The sequence below is a fragment of the Acomys russatus genome, chromosome 17, assembly GCF_903995435.1.
Source record: "Acomys russatus chromosome 17, mAcoRus1.1, whole genome shotgun sequence".
Classification (NCBI taxonomy): domain Eukaryota; kingdom Metazoa; phylum Chordata; class Mammalia; order Rodentia; family Muridae; genus Acomys; species Acomys russatus.
In genome coordinates, this window is record NC_067153.1 from 24,149,210 (window position 1) to 24,171,072 (window position 21,863).

At 45.2% G+C, this 21,863-nt stretch overlaps 1 protein-coding gene across 2 annotated transcripts in view; it reads right to left on the reverse strand.

Moving 5' to 3' along the window:
• Positions 1-809: 809 nt before the first annotated feature.
• Nsmce2 (NSE2 (MMS21) homolog, SMC5-SMC6 complex SUMO ligase) overlaps positions 810-21,863 on the reverse strand; it is a 214,451-nt gene continuing 193,397 nt past the window's right edge. For both annotated transcript variants that reach the window (XM_051159621.1, XM_051159622.1), the window contains 3 exons: positions 9,803-9,903; positions 9,347-9,453; positions 810-1,156 (listed from right to left, as the gene is read on the reverse strand). In XM_051159621.1, coding sequence (XP_051015578.1) covers positions 1,039-1,156; positions 9,347-9,453; positions 9,803-9,903 — 326 coding nt within the window. In that variant the 3' untranslated portion in view covers positions 810-1,038. The remainder of the gene's footprint in view (positions 1,157-9,346; positions 9,454-9,802; positions 9,904-21,863) is intronic.

The following is a 21,863-nucleotide window of genomic DNA, read 5'->3' on the forward strand; positions in this document are numbered from 1 at the left end:
TGAAAAAATCATAAGGAATCATTATCTTCCAAAAATACATGTAAGTCTGTATATACATATACATATATAGTTTAAATAAAAATTTTTCATCTGTGCTGACAAGCTCCCCACAAGAGCCATAAACTAACAAAAATCCCAACACCAGGCATAAGAAAACTCTTTTGAATTGTTCATCAGGGTTGTCCAAGACTCTGAAAACATTGCCGGCTAACACTATTGCCCTTGGTTGCCTCCTAAGAAACTGAAGGTTAAGTCCCTGTTGCTGAACACACCATATACTATGGACATAGGCCCAGAGGATAAAGTCACCTGCAGGGAACACCTAACAGCTTGGGGAGCAGAGTGCTCAGAATGTGGTGGTTTCCTATGTGATACCCGAGGGCCGTTCTAGGGATGCAGTCAAGTTTACATTATGGATGGGCACTGCCTAGAGTTGCTGTGGGGAATGAGTTCCTGGAACCTTCTGCACCATTCAGAAAGCCATGACAAATGGAAACACTTCCATCCCCAGCACTGTCAATCATGCTGAGTAAACAGGGAATCTGTTGGCTCTGTTTTATAACCAGATGCTGCTGTTTGCTTTGCTTACAGAGACTGCAGCTTAGCTGGGGGTCTCTCTGCCTTTTCTTTTTATTCATCCCCAAACATACTTTTCAGCTGAAAAAAATTATAAAAAATAATTTAGAAGTATGGGGGGGGGGGGGAGGGAAGGAGGGAGGGAGGGAGGGAAGGAGGGAGGGAGAGAGAAAGGGGATCTACACCTTGGGAATCCTTTATACATTGGGAGAGATACAGACTGGACCACGATGAAGATTATCAAAGTTTTATTCAAAATTTCAGAGCACTTGAAAATAAAGAATATACTGTACTTGTGTTTCTATTGTGTAACTTAAAAAATGCTCTTAATTACAATTTGCCATCAAGGGTTACCCAAATACAACGTGCTGTTCAGTCAGCCCTGAATGCTTTCTAACCTCACTCTCAGGTGGCTGGGGTGGAGGTAGGCTGCTGACATCCCTGTGGGCAGGTGGCTTGTTCCTACTCAGTGTGGTGTCTTTTCTTCTTGTTGTGGCTCTCGATTGCCCTTCTCAGGGCTTCATCCGGAATGAGATCCGACATTTTCATGTCTGTGTGGCTACAGCCAATTTTGGGGCAACTGTGAGGGAGAGAGCAAACTGTCAGTTCACCTCACTACCAAGCACTAAGCATTACCTTCTTTCACAGTCAGGCACTGAAATGAGAACACCTTACAAAAAACAAGAACAAAAGAACCCCCCAAACTGGAGACATGCACGCATACTCAGTTTTTTCACTGAGGGTGGCTTGGTTTGAAGCTGGGGACGCAAGCGATGTGTGAGTAGCGCCTACAGCTAGGGGCTTGCTTCCTAACAGGAGACAGACACCATGGCGTGAACAGCAATGAAGCAATGCAGGGCAGAGGGACTGGGGTGGGGGAGCAGGGAAGGGAGGGGGGAGACAGGCTTGGGTGTGCTCTGGTTGCCCAGAATAAGGCTTGGCCAGGTACTCTGCAGTGAGAGGAGAGGAATTTGTGGTGAGATCAGGGGCGGAGTGACACTTGGATTTTTGTTTTGTTTTGTTTTGTTTTGAGGCATGGTCTCACATAGCCCAGGTCGTCTTTGAGCTTCCTATTACCTCCATTTCCGCAACGCTAGGATAGAGGCATGTACCACAGCACAGCACCTGATTTTATGATGTGCTGGGGTGTGTCAAACCAAGGGCTTTGTGAACAGCAGGTACATGCTCTCGACCTACTGAACTGCAACCGTAGCCCCCATTTTAAATAGGACAAGAACCCGATGGAACTTTTTCAGATAAAGGTGGGATGTGACTTAGTTTCCTTTCAGAAAACTTTACTCTGGTTTCCTAACAGATCAAAAGGCTACAGTACAGAGAGTGAAGCCGAGAAAACATGTGGGCCCACTGAGTTACAGGGCAAGGCAGTCTGGCTGAGCGTGGCTGAGGTAGGGCCCAACACACACTGGGACATGGGAGCTGCAGCACCTGTAGATGGGAGGCAAGTGGAACATAAAGATAAGGGAAGAGCATCACAGGTGGGCAACTGTAGCCCCTGTTTTGTGATGGGGCCAGCAATCCTGCCTGGCCTATTTCCCTCTGAATTAAACCTCTCAGTGGAGACACTGAGGGGGGCACTAGGGATGGGCTAGGAGCCTGAGGTGAGGGAATTAAGAAAGTGAATCAGCAGGAAAGGGTGGAGCTCAGGGCTCGCTCAGGTAGCCATCTCCTTTGAGAGAGTGGACTGAGTCACCTGACTTTTTTTTTTTTTTTTTACTACGAACAAGACTTGGTCAAGGCTAAGTGTCCAGTGTTTAGAGTCAAGCTCACACAGGTCCAGAATTCTCTCAACCACCTACTGCCTGGTGGGAGGCTGAGATAAACTTTTTGAACCTGGGTTCTCCTGCTAAAAAAATAGTGATAGAGTTCCTATCCCACATGGCAGCAGGTCCCACTGTGCTCCATAATGTTCTCTACTTTACCATCTCCAGCCTGGCCACTGTTGGGCGGGGAAGTTTTAGGTGTCTGGTCTGTCTGTACACACACAGAGCCCATGCATATGCACATGCATGCTTTCAGGTGCTGCCATGTGATCAGGTCTGCAGCATGGCTCTGGCCCACACAAAGTTCATCTCCGTGGCTGAGACAACTCTTCAAAAGGCACAGCAAGCACAGGAGAAAAGGTGAAAGGCAGAGGCAAGGGAACCTGACCTGAGTGCTACAATTCATCAACTCACAGGAAATGTAAGGAATTTCCACAGCACAGGGGCTTTTATTGATGCAATGGGTAGTAAGCTTGAGAGGGAAAATGGAAGGAATCTCTGGTCCTTCCTTCTTTCCCTCCTTTCCTTCCTCCTTCCTCTTCTTTCCTTTTCTTCTCCTTCCTCCTCCTCCTTCCTTCCCTCCCTCCTTCCTTCCTTCCCTCCCTCCCTCCTTCCTTCCTTCCTTCCTTTTGCTGTGCAGCTCCAGCTGTCCACCCTAGCTTGTCCCTTGTACTTTGAAATCTCTAACTATGAGATGATGAAGACATATACACATTCGAGACTTTAGAAATGGAGACTGCCATCTCTTAGGCTTCCCTGACACAGAAATGCAGACCAGGAGGTTTCTGGGGTGAATCTCCCTGAGGGGCAAGCCCTGATTCTGACTCCAGGCCTTGGGTGCAGGGCACTCCTGAGAACAAAGTCTACCTCCATCTGCCAGACAGTGAATAAACAGTGGAGAGGGAAGTGGAGAGCGAGGGGGGAGGACTTCCTGATGACATCAGTGCCTTTAGTCAGTAAATGAGGGCATTCTGAGAATGGCTGACGGAATTAACCACACCACTCGGCTGCAGGGGAGTCGCCCACACTCATGTGGATGGGATGGAGCCTGGTGAGCTCTGTGTCATGCAGAAGCAGGCTCCAGGGACACTGATATAAATCAAGCAGTCCCTTCAAGGTGACCTGACAACAAGATACAAACTCAGAAGAGGAAGAACCCAGAGGAGTGGTACATCCCTATAATCCCAGCACCTGGGAGGCAGAGGCAAGACTGAGATACATAGAACGTTCTAGGCTACCCTCGACTACACAGGGAGACCATCTCCAAAAGAGTGGGAGAGACTTGGCAGTCGGCTCCCCTGATGCTCACGTGGTACAAAGTACAAGGTTTTTCCTGCGAGTAGATCAAAGTGGAGTTCCTTGTCTGTCTGAAGGCACCCTGGCACAGTGAAAACCAAGCGGGCCACTGAATGCCAAGGGCGAAGGGGTGTGCTCCAGGCCTTACTGCATGGCAGCTGCTGCTATTCCAAACCACAGATGCTAGTCCTGTCTCCTCAAACAAGGTGGCTCAACAAGAAACAGGGTGAGAACAATACTGAAAAGCATGAATGGATCTCTGGGGAGACTTCCTGGAGGAGAGGCTGGCATAGGAACTAGGCCACAGCCTTGTTTCCCACCCCACCCCACAGAAACAAGTTTTTAAACTAAAAAGGCCAAGAAAAGGCCATAATGCCATGGGCCTGAATCAGGGCACTCCTGCTCTGAGCAGCGACATCACCCAAGCATTAGGCCATAATCCCCAGGACATCCTGGTGAGCAAGTCAGGCATGGCAACACCTTCAGCAGCATCACATCATCCCCAGGAAGGGCCCAGACGCACAACAGGCCTGGAAGGAGAGGCTGGTCCTGAGCCTGGGTCAGCTACAGGGCAGAGCATTCCTCAGCAACGTGAGGCAAACTTGAGAGTGTGTACCACGGGGAGGCCTCAGGATGCAGAGGGCCCCACGAGGCTGCGGGGGAATCGGGGCCTCAGCCTCAGCTCATGATCACACAATGGTGAATCTTGAGAGGCTCAAGATTTAGGTTCTAAGAATGCCAAGGTTTGAAACACAAGCTCTAGGAAGCAGTGTATGGCTGCCTCTGGCAATAAGAGTTTGGTGGATTCCTGGCATACCTGCACACAGAGAGTCACTCTGTCCCAAACCCTCTAAGTTTAGGGTGATGTATCACAGTGCAGTGAGGTAAGTTGATGATTGTCTGTCATAAGGGCCCCACAGCTGTGTGTTCACGATGTACTCGAGCAAGCTTCCTGTCAGCACGCTTCTCCCTGTGTGTATATGCACATATGTGCATGCTGCGGAGGTCAGAGGACATCCTCAGCTGTCCTCTTCAGGCACCACCCACATGTACTTATTTATTTTTGAGACAGGGTCTTTCACTGGCCTAGAAATTGCCAAGTATAGGCTAGGCTTGCCAGCCAGGGAACCTCAGGGATCTGCCTGTTTCCATCCCCCTTTCCTTCCCAGTGTGGGGATTTCAAGTGCACTATCACCCTTGGCAGTTTTATGTGAGTTCTGGGGATGAGCTTAACACTGACTGAGCGAGCTCCCTGTCTTCTCCACAGCCAAGAAATGGGCTAGCACAGATCTGGAAGAGATTCCCTGTTAGCTATAGGGTCCCTAGAATTCTGAGTTGATGACGTTATTTTCACTTTAGAGACAGAGAATCTGGCAGAGAGGTTCGGTGTTTTGTGGGCAAATGAATTCTGCTTTGACATCACACATTTCTTTCCACCTCACTTTGACATGGTTTGAACGCCGGTTGAAGATCCAGGAAAACCAAAACAAATGGTTGGGGTCAAAATCAGCCATAGCTCATTAATATGAAAATCAGCAGGCAGCTTTATTTGTGAGATAATAGCTTTATGATTAAGAGATCTATTTTTGGAAATGACTCTAACAGTATACTTAGGGTGAAAAGCTCCACAAGAATATTCTGTCTCAATCCAGTGGAGAAGCCTCCAGGGACAGGAGCATGCTGGGAAAGTTCAGATGGTACCCAGTAACACAGTGTGCCTGGGACTCTAGCAATGCAACACAATTGCAACAGGGGAAAGAGAGTTCTCTAACAGGATGTGCCACAGACAGTTTTTAAACTCCCCTTCATGGGAAATGACACCACTTCATGCTGAATCAGAAACCTAGGGGGTGAGTTGTGAATAGACCCTGAGTTCTAATCCGCTGCCATGTGTATTTGACACTGGCTCTGTGACTAGTGACTATAGTGCCTCTCACCCTGGGTTACTCGAATGGTGTAACTGATGGACAGACTACAGGCTCTGAGTTGAGTGCTGATGAATCATGGTGAGGACAGTTCATGCGAGGCCAAGGCTCTCTCGGTCTTACTTACTTCTCCAGAGCTGTGTCTCAAACAGTGACAGCTGGCCCACACAATTTTCATGGCCAGCTCAGCCATCTTCTGTTTGTTTTTGTTGTTTTTTTGAGACAAGGTTTCTCTGTGTAGCCTTGGCTGTCCTAGACTCGCTTTGTAGACCAGGCTGGCCTCAAACTCACAGTGATCTGCCTGCCTCTGCCTCCCCAGTGATGGGATTGAAGGCGTGCGCCACCACGCTCAGCTAGTGCAGCCATCTTCTTAGGGCAAGCCCACACGCCTGTGCCTCTATTGTTCTCAAATGGTTGACTGCTGTGCTCTCAGACTTGGATGACCTGACCTGAGCTTCTCAGAATCCCTGCTGGATGCTTTCCCCTCTTCTACCTCTCTCTCAACCAATGGCAGCCAGCAACTGCTTCTGGACACTCAATGGAAATGGCAGTCACCTCCCCACTTCTTCCTCTCCTACTTCCAATCAGTTGCCACATTCTGCCAGGTACACTTGCAAACATTCTCTGTAACAGAACCCACTGTACAAGCACCACCCTAGCACCACCACAAGCCTTTAGCACCAGTCCCCTGTCCCCTCTGCTTTCTTTCTTTCTTTCTTACTTTCTTTCTTTCTTTTTTGGTTTTTTGAGAAAGGGTTTCTCTGTATAGCCTTGCCTGTTCTGGACTTGCTTTGTACACTAGTCTGGACTCGAACTCACAGAGATCCACCTACCTCTGCCTCTTGAGTACTGGGATCAAAGGCGTGCGTCACCACCACCACCACCACCGCACGCATGCGCTTTCTATACCACACAGTGCCAAGGAAACATCTCAGCTCAGCTCTGAGACAACCGAAGGTTATAAATTGCTGTGGTTTTTTTCTTTTTCCTGTACACACATTTCCTGCTCTTATAGAAACACAATGGTTTAATTGCAGAAAAGACAGTATTTTTCTACTGTCATTCCATAGATTGTAGCAAACTACTGTACATTTTTGTTGTAATATATAATATATATATATACACATATATAAACACACACATACATATGTGTGTGTGTGTGTGTGTGATATAATAGAATGCTTGATTCAGAAACTGTGGTGAGTTACTGACTTAGATTTCATTAAAAAAAATCTGTAAAATGAATTTTGGTTTGGGATTAGGACAAAATTTCCAACAGTTTCTAAAATGGCTATAAAAATAGTTCTGCCAAATTTTGTACTATGTATTTATGGTATTCTTGGCACTGACAATTAGAAAATCAAGTTTCAATGAACTCTGAAAAACACTGAAGGTAATCTATCCTGCAGTATCAAATATTCAGCCAATATTTAATTCCTTATATAAAATGAAGCATATCTACCTCATTAGTATGTAAATTTGCCTTTATCTTTAATAAATCACAAAATATGTTGAACTATTTGCAAATAAAATTTTTATAATTTATTATTGGCAAATGTTTAATTTGTATGCCTATTTTCTATACCTATATACTCAGGGCTGCACAAAACTGTCTTGGGAGAGGGAGCTGGGGGAATGTTGCAATTCAAGCATTTGCTGTGGGAATAAAGGACTAGAGGTCAGATCCCTGGAGGCCATGGTGCCCCACCTACAATTTCAGACTCAGGAAGTAGAGCCAGGATCTCCAGGAGGCCACTTGGGCTAGTAAGGCTAGCCATGTCTGAGCTTGGGGTTTGAAAGATCTTTCCTCTAAGAGTAAGGCAGAAAAGCAATCAAGGAATTTCTGAGAGCATTACTGGGCCTCCACATGTACATGCACATAATGTGTATGCATATCCCTCCACATGTGCATCCATGCATGTAACACACATAAACACATGCAAACATATCACACATGTATACATATGAAAAGAAGAGAATGGGGAAAATTTGGCCTACTAGAGAGGGGTTACCTATGGAAAAACCTTACAAGGCCTTCCCTCACCATTCCCTGGCATCATCCTCATTTTTAAGGCCCAGTAAGAATGTCATCTCTGTAAACCTCTAGCCTTCTTTCACTCAGACTCAATAGTTACTACTATTCTACAAGCATTTTCAGGGTGTCTGCCACCATGTTATGAAATATGACAGGTAGAGAGGTTTCTCTAGATGACAGGTGTCACTTAAGTGCTTGCAAGTATTGTGCAATCCAAAACAGGCAGAGGGCACTAGAAAGTCTTAGTGTGTGCTTGAGAAAGGCCATCTGATGTGGACACACCCTGCTGCCGCCCCTTTCCACCCACAGCTTCAGGAGAGAATCACACAGTGTCAGAAAGAAGACTGCCGAAGACACTAAACAGGAAGCATTCTTAGCAATTCTGTTGACCCTTTCCAGCTTGTCAGAGAAAAAAGTTGGCATAGAGGGAAGGCTTGGAAGTCCAGGTGAAGTTATACCCACAGGGAAAATGTCAAGGTCATTAGGGACTATAAGGTGGAAATATAGAACAGAAATGAACTACTGGCTTACAGGTGCAGCCTAATGGCTGCAAACCCACTTTTCATCTAGAATAAATACTGTAAAGGACTTGGCTGAATGGCCAAGGAGCTATCTCCAGCCTCTCTCTCTATCTCTCAGCCCACACCCACATGGGGAGGGGAGGGGAATTCCACCTCTGGGTCTGGGTGATGCAGAAGCAAAGCACACATCAAAGGGACTGCTATCAGGGCCTGAGAACGGTCACACCTGCCATTCCATTCCTGCGATAAGAGCTCAGGAGATGCCAAACCCAGTCAGCTTCAGTGTGGCCCACTGAGGACTCTCGTCACAGGCACAGAGCCATGGTCCTGGGGTTGGGAGGTAGGGAGAGAAGGGACGGAAGATTCGGAGTTAAAAAAATTCTCATTGGTGAGTTAGCCATGGATTTATTGAAACCATTTGGGAAGTTATTTGCATGATTAAATGCAAACATTTCTTTGATAATGCAGTCTTCCTCACCACGACCAATGGATACGAATTCTTGTCTTAGAATATTTATTTTTTAAGCAAAAGGCCTATTGCAGAAAGCAAAGAATAAGGTCATTTCCTCTTGGTTAAGCAGACATTGAAAAGACAGTTATCTCACATCACAGTTCCGTAGATCCTCAGCTTCTTTGGTTTGTGTGTGCGCAAGCGCGCGCGCGCGCTTGCTTGCGTGTACATGAGTGAGTCTGGTTTGTTTGTGTGTGTGTGTGTGAGAGAGAGAGAGTATGTGTGTGTGTCTGTGTGTCTATGTGTCAGAGTCAGTCTCATGTAGCCCAGGCTGGCTTCAACTCTTGCTGTGGCTGAGAATGACCTCTGAAGTCTCATCCTCCTGTCTTTACTGCACTGCTAGGGTTACAGGCATGTGTGTCCATGCCTGATTTGTGTGCTGCCTTGGACTGAAAGCAAGACTTCCTGTATACCAGGTATGCATGCTACAAATTGAGTTAGTCCCTGGTGGCTACCTTTTAAACAACACAAATTCACTAGACTCCTGTAATCTAATCCTACTGTTCCACACAGTCTCTTCCTTCTGTGTGGATGGTGTATCTGGAATATCTTCAGTGTCTTCTGCGCACTGCTCTTCCCAGAAAGCAGGTTTCCTGTTGACAGCCTGGGCAGAGGCATAACTAGGGGAGACTATGAGCAGCTCTCTCTGGCATGCACTGAGGACCACCAGGGTGCTCTGCTTCCTCAAGCACTCTACTTACCAGGCCTTCTTCTTCCTCTTGTGCTTGGATTCAATCATGCGAACAATGGCTTCCTCTTCGTATGTGTGGCCACACATTTTATTTTTCACTGGCTTCTTCATTTCCAGCTATGATTAAGAAGACATCAGGCTTTCCGGAATAACCACCACCCATTTCCTACTCCCCCAGAGGCTAACTCTCCTCATGGCTTTAAGTAGTTAGCTTTGAGATCAGGAAATTTGGGCTACAGTGCCTCTAACTTCACTTGGCCTCTGGGCTATGACTTTATTCCCAGGTCCTAAAGTATATGATGGCATAAACGTGCTTTAGCCACAAACCTCAAGTATACAATTTGATCCCAATTTCTTTCTTTGCTTCCTCTCTCCCAGTGGGATATCAGGAAGCCAATAGAAACCCTTCTGCCCCTGTGAATCTAACCTAACTGCATTTTCTTTGAGAGGAAAGAGGAAGCCATACCTGTGTGATGGGGCAGATGAAATTGGTCTGGCTCTGGGTTACAATCATATCTTCGTCAACTCCTTCTATCCCATCATTCTCTCTGTCTGCATGCATACCATCTACAAGAAGAAAAGGGGGCTAGTGAGCAGCACACCAGGGAGAGGAAGGCAGGGCAGGAAGTTCCTCAGGGTCTATTTGACCTCAGTCCCTGCACTAGGCACTTGGATGGGTGTACATTAAGTCCTCTGTTTTTAACAGAATCCCAAGAAGTCCCAGTTCTGCCCATTTCTGATAAGGAACCCATGTCCAGAGCAGTGAAATAAGACTTTACAAAGTTCGGATAATTAATCTCAAAGGGAATGGAGATTAGTAACAAAGGGTGTGGTCGTAGGAGTCAGAGCACCTGGTCTCCTACATGCCCGGTTACAGGCACTGGGCTAGCAAGGTGCCCTGTTTGAAAGTCTGTCTCACAGCTTTGGAGACAAATGGAGAAAACAAATAAAGCAACTTGGCCCAAGAAAAGAGTCAATAGACAGGACCTCCTCCTGCTTCTTCTTCTTCTTCTTTTGAGATAGGATCTCTCTGTGTACCCTTGGCTGTCCTGGACTCACTTTGTAGACAAGGCTGGCCTAGAACTCACAGATATCTGCCTGTCTCTGCTTCCTGAGTGCTGTATCACTGTGCCTTGTTAAGACAGGACCTTCTTGTGGTCAGTACAGAAACAGACTTTGAAGAGTATTATTTGAACTTCTTTGAGGTCTTAGATATTATTGAGGACTCCAGAAACTTTTTAAAAACATGGGTTGTATTATCAATATTTACCACAGTAGATATTAAGACTAAAGAATTAAAAATATATTTATTGCTTCATTTAAAGATAATACCAATACTCCCATTACATGTCAATATAAATCCCCCCCCAAACAGAGTTCCTTTGTGTAGCCTTAGTTGTACTGGACTCAATTTGTAGACCAGGCTGTCTTCAACTCAGTGATCCCCCTGTCCCTGCCTTCCAGAATGCCGGGATTATAGGTGTGTGCCACCACACCTGGCTTAACTTTTTGTTGTTGTTTGTTGTTTTGTTTTGTTTTTCAAGACAGAGTTTCTCTGTGTAGCCTTGGCTGTCCTGAACTTACTTTGTAGACCAGGCTGGGCTCAAACTTACAAAGAACCACCTGCCTCTGCCTCCCAAGTGCTGGGATTAAAGGCGTGAGCCATCACCTCCTGGCCAATAACCTTTTTAAAAATGAAAATAATTTTGTTTGTTTTTATGAGACAGGATTTCTTTGTGTAATAGCACTGGCTGTCCTGGCACTCACTTTGTAGACCAGGCTAGCTTTGAACTCACAAAGATCCACCTGGCACTACTCCCAAGTGCTAAAATTAAAGGCATAGGCTACCATACCCAGCTCATATAAGTAACATTTTAAAATTTAAAAGTAACTATATTTCCCACAACAAACCAAAGTGAGGAGAATGGCACAGTTTTCTGGTTTTGTAAATACCTTAAATGTTGGCTTCATAGTTTCTAGAGACAGCTAGATTTTCAGTATCTTTCTGTCATCTAATCCTTTCTAATACCATCTTGGAGAGCCTCAAGGAACACATGGGAAAAGGCAGATGACATCATATTGCTGTTACGAAGACAGCTGACCTGGAGGACACCCTGAAGCTCCTGGCCTGCACTGAGAGCTGCTGAGCAATGAGTGTGAGGCTGTGAACACAGGGCCAACTGCTTCCAAAATGTCCTTCTTTTCAATGTGTCCCACCCGTCCTTTACTGAGGAAGACACAGGAGACAGGCGGCTTGTGAATGGGATGACAGGGGTGAGTTTCCTTCTGAAGAAGGGATACAGGCTGAGTCTCCCTAGCTTCAAAGTCTGAAATCTGCAGTATCCCCAAATTTACAACATTTTGCATATGGGCAGGACCACCAGACATGGACAAAGCCACTGTGAGACTCTGCCTCATGGATACAATTATTTAAGATACTGCATGAAACCAGAGTCTGTTTTAGCTCAAATGGGTATTCTTTGGTGAGGATGGTCATCTATCTAATCCATTGTATAACGCTGCTATGTGTAGAAACTGTGTGTGTGGTATAAGTAAACTTTCTGCTTGGACTGAATCTTATCCTCAAGGTATCTCATTACGTAATGCAAGTGCTTTGAAACCCCAAACCTGAAACACTGTGGTCCCAAGCATTTTGGGTAGGGGATATTTAACCTCTACTTGTCGGTTGTGTGTCGATGGCCTTTTCTTTCCTCCTCTTTTCTCTCCCTTTTCTTTCTTTCATTTGGTAGATTAATATAGATCTAAAACTGCTGTTCTGTCACATGTGGGAGAGACACCCTTGACTCTGGGTCAGAGGCTTGTGTCAACCTTTGTGTTATGGAATTACTTTGGGCCTCCTTTCAGGAAGAGTGGAATATCTGTCTGGAAAGACACTACTAAGGCAGGACAAAGGTGCGGAGCTTTTGTTCCAGGCCATCCGGTGAATGGACAGTTGGGGTGCAGAGACCGCCCCTGCACGTGCACGTGCACCTGCAGCCAGCAGAGGACACCAATCCCAGGGCAGACTGCTGTGAGTCACCGTGTGGTGCTGGGAACTGAACTCAGGACGTCTGCAAGAGCAGACAGTGCTCTTAACTGCTCAGCCATCTCTCCAGCCCCATTTCTTTATTTGTATGGCAGTTTCATGTCTCTAAACCAGCACTCAGTCCCTCAGACGGTGAGGATGAAGATGCTAGACTTCCAAGCAGAGCTTTTGAGACACACACTGCAATGCCTGCAACCCTACACCTTTTCAAGGATCTGGAAACTATCTGAGGCCCTGGAAACCATTTATGGTGGGCATCTGTGTCTCAGAATCAGAAATCTTTCTGAGCGTCAATACAATACCTCCAATGTTTCAGATTTTGGAATATTTGTGATTTCAGCTATTTGAACTAGGGGATGCTCAAGTGCTTTTGTCTATTGAAGTACCCCCAAATCCCAAACCGGGGGCACTTGGCCTTAGGTGCTATAGATCAGCAGTGCTTAATCCTTTATTTGCTTATATTCACTAATTGCTTATTTGCTAATTAACAATATTTCATTTGGAATCAATATACAGTCTGGATCTATCATTTAATCTAATAAGGATTCCCAAGTATGCAAAGAAAATTGCTTAGAAACTAACAGCCAATGAGAAATCAGTTATTTGTAGCTCTCAATTTCCAAAGCAAAGTTGCAAAAAATAGTTAAAAAAAAAAAAACAGTCAGCAGTAAAATGCCATTTAATATGGAAGGTGCTATATTTTGGCACATTTGGCATGTGATGTGGGGATGGGGCTTCTGCATGCTTCCTGAGCCCTGGGCTTGGCACTCATAGTATGAGAGTCAGACGCCTCAAAGGGTCCTTTATGAACTAGCGACACAGGAAACTGGGCAGGTAATGTAAAAAGGTGAGGGGCAGGCTGGAGGCATTCTGCTTCTGGGATCCACTCTCCAAAGCCTCCTCCTACGTGCTGTTGCCTCCTAGGCCTGGTTTTGTGTCTGATAGTCAAAATAAAAGCAGCTCCTTGTATATTTCTTACAGAGCTTATTCTGAGCTGATGGCAGATTTCTGACTATAAATATTACAGAGTGGAATTCACCGGAAAATCTGTTAGATGTATAACAGAGTTCAGCCCATGTAAAAGACTGTGGGTTTGTTGGTTATTTTCTATTTTTAAATTTCAAAAGGTAGAGGAAGCAAGAAGGCACAACTCAAATGCAATGTCAACTGCTCAGGAGGGCTGAGTGGGGAACTAAGAGACAGCAGAGATCACGAAAAAGGAGGCAACAAAAGAGAAGGGGCGAACGCCAAGAGTGAGTAATAGCCCACAGACCGAGAGTCTAAAAGGGGAAAGACTGCAGCAGCAACACTTCTCTAAAGAGAGCATTTCCTCACCCTACACCTGTATTTATAGAAAGTGACATTAATGCTGGGATTCTACAAGGTGCTCACAAAAGGTCACATCTGGCAATAAATATCACTTATGGTAGTTTACCTGATCCTGAGGACAAAACTGTATGGCATATGTGGTAAAAGGCAGGCTGGAGAGAAAGATACAGATATGTCAGAACCACAGGCATTTTAAAAGTGGGATTAGCTACTACCCGATGTCTCATTTATCTGAGAACACCAAGAGACAACAAACTGTAGATTGTTTAAAAACGGCAGGGTGCTCACAGGGTGCCTGCCATTCCATGGTCTTGAGCTGGATCATTTGAGCACTGCGAACATTGCCAGGGTGTCTCATTAAAGCTTACTGAGGCCTGCTCTAGTAACTTCATATTATTTCATTTAATACTCACATAATACTTGTGAAGAACTGTATTGTTATTCCCACTATATAGACAAGAATAAGTTTTAGGTCCCATGATATTTTGAAGGCAACCTATAATAAAGGAGCAACTGGATTAAGTCAATGTAACCTTTACCAAGGAATCACAAAATGTTCCTGATTATGCATAGGTAAGCAAGCAAATTAGATGTCTTTTTTTTTTTTTTTGAGATGTCTTTTTATTAGTCCCTAAATAGTGTCTCTCCTCTTTATATAGCATTTATACCAAATTGGGTATGGTGAATAACCTGGAGATGACTTGAAGTCTATAAAAGAAGGTGTTCTATGCAGACATGATGCCGTTGTGTCTAAAAGACCTGAACATTCATGAAATTGCTATCCGCATGGGTCCCAGAGATAACCCCTCAATGTGTACCTAGGTATGGTGGGACAGACAAATAGATGCTGTGTTGTTAGATGCACATGCTAGCTGTTAACTTCTAACCAGTCGGCAGGTCTCAGAACCCCTACTCTGCATTTGGATGCCTGGGCTCAGGGACCAAGCACTATGTGAGGAGGAAAGCCTGGACAGAAACTGAGACCATAGTGGCAGGATGAAGCAGGGTCGGAGTTAGGCAATCAATTAAATATGATTGTTTGATTGATGTTTTCGCCATCCCCACCTCTAAGACAGCACCTTATATACTGGAGGATGGTCCCAAATTTACTATGTAGCTAATGATGACTCTGAACTTTTGATTTCTTGCCTCTACCTCCTAAGTGATTACAGTTACATACCATCTATGCCCAGTGTATGTGGTGCTGGGCTTTCTGCAAGGTAGGCAAGCTATATCCCTAAGCCCTGAATTTTATTTATATATTTATTAACTATTGGATATGGTAAGTGTATGCCACATGTGTATGTGGTACCCCCAGAGGCCTGCAGAAGACATTAGATTGCCTGGAGCTGGAGTCACAGGTAGTTGTGAGGCCCCTGATACAGGTGTAGGGTCCCAAGCTCAGGTCCTCTGGAAAAACAAGAGGTGCTCTTAACCAATGAATACCTTTCCAGCACCTGAATACACAGAGCTCCTTGCTTCCTTCCTTCCTTGTTTCCTTGACGTCATAAAATGAACTCCAAAGGAAGTAGAAATGATGGAAGTGTTTGAAGGAGTATTTCCAAAGTTAAATATGTCCTAGTGACACATGCAGTTGAGGACACGGCAAGGTGGGCACTGAGTAGACCAAGATATGGGTTTGTGATTAGTCAGTTTTAACTGTTAATGCTGAGGCCTTTGGTCTTTCTCATGCCCTTCACTACCATCCAGTCAAAGCAGAACCCACAGGATTCCCTCTGGATATTGTTTCTTTCACTCTTCACAATCAGTCACTGGGCCTATCCCATCTTTCCAATGTTGGCCCTCGGCCTGGATCTCTATTATACCTCAGCTCAAGCCATGACTGTCTCCTGCCCAGACAGCTGCAGTTCCTCCTGGCTGATGCTCAATTCAGAGAGAGTCACACCACTTGGCACACATGAACACATGTGTGCTCATGCCCTTCAACCTTACCATCACCAGTCACCCATCACCTGCCACGTTCAAGTCACCTTGGCCTTTTCTCTGTTTTGGGAGCATGGCAAATTGGGTCTTTCCATTAATCTGCTGGGAATGTTCTTCTTGCCCTTTGCTTGTTCCACTCTTTCTTGTCATTTAAAAATGTCAATTTAAATGTCATCCTGGAGAGGCCTTTTCTGATATACCAAGCGGGAGAAGCCACTGATGGCTAGTACTGTAATTGTGTTCCATATGCACTGCATTCTTGTGTGTCTTCCTTCCTCCTTCCCCCAGCTCACTCATCTTTTCCAGGAAAATAAGGCTTTTGTGGTCCCTAGAGTCTAAAATAGTTCTTGGCAGATAGTAGTTGTTCAATAAACACTAGATTGGTAAAGTGCTTCATCCAATAAAGCACAAGATTATAATTGCATATTTAACACATGTGCCCTACCCTCTCACTCAATAATTTTACATGTTGTAGTCAAGTAAGAGAGAACTTCACTGTAGGTCTAGGAGCAGCCCTGGACCCTGGACTACATGTAAAAGGCAGGAAGTAAATATAAGGTTTACAATTACAGTAGGCTGGGTGGTAATTACAAAGGAGAATCCAGACATGGTCTTGTGGTCACAAAATACATTTGGTTCTGGCCACACACAGCCCTAGCATTAGTCACTTGTCTGTCTTCAGGCATCCCAAATTTGGCTACTAGTTAGACAGTTTTATGCTAGTGGGGAATAAATGTTGATTGCTATGTACTTTTTCAATTAGGCCTGAACATTTTCTAAAAGCACTTTTCTCTCAAAAATAGTAGCGTATGGAGGAAATGCTATACAAATATTTGCTGCCTGCTGGGATTTTTCACTTGCACTATTCTGGGATGGCATATTTAGACAGGGTGAGAGGGTGCACAGAAGATGCAGGGGCTTCCCAAGGCTCACTGATTCCGAGTCTGAAACTCTGCAGTTATGAGTCTGTCTTTGTATCAGCTGTGCCTGGGCTTCTGGGGATCCACCTGGGTACTCAGCCTCAGGTCTCAGTGAGGAAGTGTTGTGACAGTGGGTCCAGGCCTGTAGGAGGTGTGTGTGTGTGGGGGGGGGAGTGAGGGGAGAGAGAGAGAGAGAGAGAGAGAGGAGAGGAGAGGGGTTGGGGAGAGACATGAGGGCCTCCTATGATTTGGGGGCACTTAATTTTGTACCCCAATTTCTTCTTGGGATTGACAGTCTGTTCTGAATATCAGCTTTTTAGCTGGGCTAAGCTGCCATTTCCTTTCTGAAGGGAACTCAGTCCTGGATCCCAGTACTTCCTGTGTCAACACAGTGCCTGCTGTGTGTAAACAGTTTTTCAGAATTAAGATGTGTATCATGTTCAGATAGGACCTATGGAGCAGAGTACTCCCTACACGTTATAACTCTCACAGGAATGTCAAAAGTCAACAAATGTATGGTTGTGTAGCTTGGTGTTCTTGAGGGACTCCTAACAGAGAGAGTGTGGGACATCTTTCACTCTTCTGCCTACTCCTGGGACCCTTTTCTTCCTGCTGGGTTGCCTTGTTCAGTTTCAATATGAGGGTTTGTATTGTAATTTGTTATGCCATGTACTGTTGATATCCCTGGAAGGCCTGCCCCTCTCTTTTTCCTAGAGGGAAATGGAGAAGGAGTGGATCTGGGGGGAGAGGGTAGGTATGTGTTGGGGGCTGAGAAGAGTGGAGGGAGGGAAGACTGGTTAGGATGTAATGTATGTAAACAATTAAAATTAAAGTAAAAAGTCACCAAATGTTAATTTCAGCAAAAATATTCAGTGAACAGAGAGGTAACAAAATGTAATCAGAACAACAACTACAATGTAAGATATCCGACAAAGCAGTTTATCAGGTACCTGCACTTGTATATAAACCAATGCTACAGAATTCTAACACCGCAACTTTGAATCGTTACTTCTCTCATGATTACGATGATGATTACTATTGAGACAGGAGCTTGCTAAACAGCCCAGGCTGCTCTCAAACTCCATCCTACCTCAGCCTCCTAAGTGCTGGGATCACAGATCTGACCCATCATACTTGGCTGATCACCATCCCTATTTTTATTACTACTCTGTAACAGGCATTATCCTTATATTGAAAAAAATAAAATCCAAAGCCAGGCAGTGGTAGCACATCTTTAATCCCAGTACTTGGGAGGCAGAGGCAGGCAGATTACTGTGAGTTTGAGGCCAGCCTGGTCTACAGAGCTAGTTCTGGGACAGACAGGGCTACACAAAGAAATCCTATTAAGAAAGAAAGAAAGAAAGAAAGAAAGAAAGAAAGAAAGAAAGAAAGAAAGAAAGAAAGAAAGGAAGGGAGGGTGCATGTGCAGAGTGCAGAGAAAGACACACACACACACACACAGAGAGAGAGAGAGAGAGAGAGAGAGAGAAAGAGAGAGAGAGAGAGAACACAAGATAAAAATTCTGTCCTGGAGGAGTCCAGTCACATAGGGGATACACATACAAAGCTGAGTAGAAGCTTCCTGAGAGCTGCACACAGACCTCTGGAAAGCAGGGCCAGCCTTTCAGGAGAGCTGACTTCCTATAAGTGTCAATGAGAAAGATCTCTCAACCAGAATATAACACATACATACGCTCTGCTTTTGAATCAACATTTCTATATATTTCTTCAATTCACAATTCCTCTATTGCACTTCTCAAATGCTAGGGTTATAGACATTCACCACCATGGCGGTGATACTTAGATTTAACACAACTCTGCTGCCTCCTTAAATGTGAGCATTGCCTCCACCACCACCTCAGCTCTACATTTTGAAGGGTGTTCTCCTGCTCTTCCTACAGCCATATTCTACAGCCATCTCTGGTCTACATACTTGGGAGAAGCCATCTCCAGCGCACCCACTGCATCCTACCCCACCTCACCCAGCCCTGAGCAGCCAATGTCCTTTCTTTGCCTTCTAAACCCTTTTAGCTTTAATGTCCTCCTTTATGTGGTTTTAAGGATACAGTGTCTCATCAGAGACCTTGATGGTTCCTTGTGGATAAGCATGTGTGGTGTAATCACAAGATGGGACCTGGTACACACACTTCTGTCACACTGGTACCAAAGCATCCCTAGAGGTGAGGAGAGGAGAGCTGTGCAGTGAAGCTCCTCATGAGGACGGTGACTAAGCCACACTCCCCAGGAAGGTGTGATAAGAGGGAAGGGTGCCAGGCAACACGAATTACAGTGTTTAAGAGCATGGGATCCGGAGACAGCCTGCTTGGACCTGCCTTTTCAATTACCTAGGTGTTTCTGGGGAGCTTATCTCAGCTTTCTTTGCCTCCATCTACTCAGCCGTAAGATGGGCTAATAGTGGTATTTACTTCATGGAGTTATGAGGACTAAATGAGAGAGCATGGAAAAAGGTTATGGTGTTGCTGACGTGTGGTTTTGAGACAGATGGTCTCAGGAAGCCTGGCTAGCTTTGAACTCTTTCATTTTTTAGTTTTATCCTGCCTCCCCCCCCCCACCTCTCTCTCTCTGTGTACCTGTACATGTGCTGAAATACACATACATGTGCACAGTGTATGTGGAGGTAAAAGGACAACTTGTGGAATTGGCTCTCCTTCCATCTGTAGGCTCTGGGGATTGAACTCAGGCCATCAGGCTTGGAGGCAACAGCCTTTACCCGCTGAGCCATCTTACAGACTCTACCTTGAACTGGGTCTTCTGGCTCCATCTCCTGAATGCACAGATTACAGGTGTGGGGCATCATGCTTGACTAGCAACGTTCTCAGAATGATGTCTGAGAAAAAGCAAGCGTTATCGTGCTTATTAACATTATCACCCAAACTCTCATGAAGTGAGCACTCTGTATGTGCCTGTAATAGCATATGGTCAGTTAGATCATCTCAAAGAACCTGCAAGATGGGCTGGCCTGGGGTTCTACATGGAACAAACCCTTCCATGCCCCAGGCAACAAGGAGGCCTAAATTAGCCTGGCATGCACAATTTGCTGACATGGCACTGTCAACATCTTCAATCTGCCGTCTGCTTTCCCTTCCCTGGCTCTTTCAATATATGGTTGATTATCTTGCAGAGAACGAATGAAAGAGTTTCAGATTAGTCCTAGGAACAAGCCAACCTCTTAATAATATGCGTTTCCATTTACAATTTTATGTACTATTGGTTTAGATATATCTTTTGTCTTCAGCTGACACCACATATTAATTTACTTTCATCTATTAAATACTGTCAAAACACAGCTTTTGAATAACCCACCATCAAAACCCATGTGCATTTACCTGGTGGAGGAAAAGCCATCCAGGTGAGACTGGGCTATGCTACCTTGTGGAAGTAAGAACTGAAAAACAGCACCTAACACAGTACTTGCATTCGTACACCTCCCACCCCCACCCCCAGTGCTGGGACTAAGCGCCACCGTGCCTCTAGTACTTCTTAAAAGAGGTGTGGTGGTCATCCTCAGGTCACCAAAAGTAGGAAATCCAATGTACACATTCAAATTCCTTGTTTTGAGCAAAACACACACACACACACACACACACACACACACACACACACACACACACACACTCCACCTAATAAGAAAACTGACCAGCTATCACCAAGAAGGTGTGTTTACAACTCTCAATTATGTAGAATTACAGAAAAGTATATTGAAAGGAAAGACTGGAAGAAATCCCCTATAGGTTCATCATCTTAGCTTTGACGTTGTGGAGACAGGGTCTTGCTGTGTAGCGCAGGCTGCCTGCCTATTTACCATGTCTACGTAGGCCATGTGGGCCTTAAGCCTATTGTGATCTTAAACCTCCTGAGTGCTGGGACTACAGGCACGTACCACACATCCATCTTCATCTTTCTATCTTTTCTTATATTAGAGGTGGTAAGAACCAAGTGCCAGGTACTGAGGACAGTCTGTTACAACACCTTACTCCTGACCCCAACCACTCTTTTTGAGAACAATTTGTTCTGGCTCATCCTCTTCACCCTCAGTGCTGTTCTTCCTAGTCAAGCCCTTAGCATTTCCTGTTTCCCTTATTACACAAAGTTCTTTGCTCACCAATTGTCTAATCTCTTCTTTCTACTCCAGCTAGATAGCTCTGAAAGTATGGTCTCTGACAGGACAAGGCACTTCCTTCACACCTAGAGAACCCTGATCTCCCATGGCTTTCCACCTGGAACCCAAGCCCAGCATTCATACCATACTGCTTATATTTTGTCCAAATCTGCTTTGTTCTTTACTTCTGCCATCTTCTGCACCAATCCCTGACATTCTTCAAGACTCTGTTCCCTCTGTGCACATCCTGCTTCAGCCTCCACTTCCTAACTTCCCCACCAGGCTGCAGACTCCTTTAGGGAGGGGACTCCGCCCTCTTCATCTTCATATTGCCATCATGTCAGGAGAAAAGCTAGGAGCTCCATGGAGGCTCAGTGATGGCCGAGCTGCTAAAGCAGGAATCACTTTCAGTACGGCTATATATAAACTGATTCTCCTTAACCCCTTCAGGGCCTCAAACCTGCAAGGTGAATGCTCACCACTGAGCCACATATTCACAGCCCCAAGAACATTGGTTTTGTTGTTTGTTTAGAGACAGGGACTTACTGAAGCTCTGGCTTGCCTGGGACTCACTACATCACCTAAGCTGGCCTTGAGTGTGTGGCTCCTGACTGCTGGGATTACAGGTGTGAGCTACCAAATGTGGCTAAAACGTTGTTTTGAATGCAATGGCTTGGTCTTGTTGTGATTTCTCAGTTTTCCAGAGAGCCATATGATGACCATCCAGGCCACATCACCAGACTCTACATGCTGTGCCACTCCACCAGAATCAAGTGCCCAAAAGTCAGGTTCAAGAAATAAACACCAGAGTATGGACTTATACAAATTATGATTCTCCTCTTTTGCCCCAAAGCATCTACATCCAGAGGAACATGTAACAATCAGTTTTTAAAAATATATCAACTGCTTTAACCTTGTTCAATCTACCAAGGTAGGGAAAAGTGCAATTGTGGGTACTTAATCACAGCAGCTTTTCTAAGAGCACCAAGAAACTGATATTTGATAGACTGAGAATTTAAAAAGTATTTATTTTAAGTTACGTGTATATGTACTTGTGGGTTTGTGCATAAAAGTGCAGGTGCCTGCAGAGTCAAGAAGCAGGTATCAGACCTCCTGGACCTGGAGTTCGAGTTCGAGGCAGGGCTGGGGAGATAGCTCAGCAGTTAAG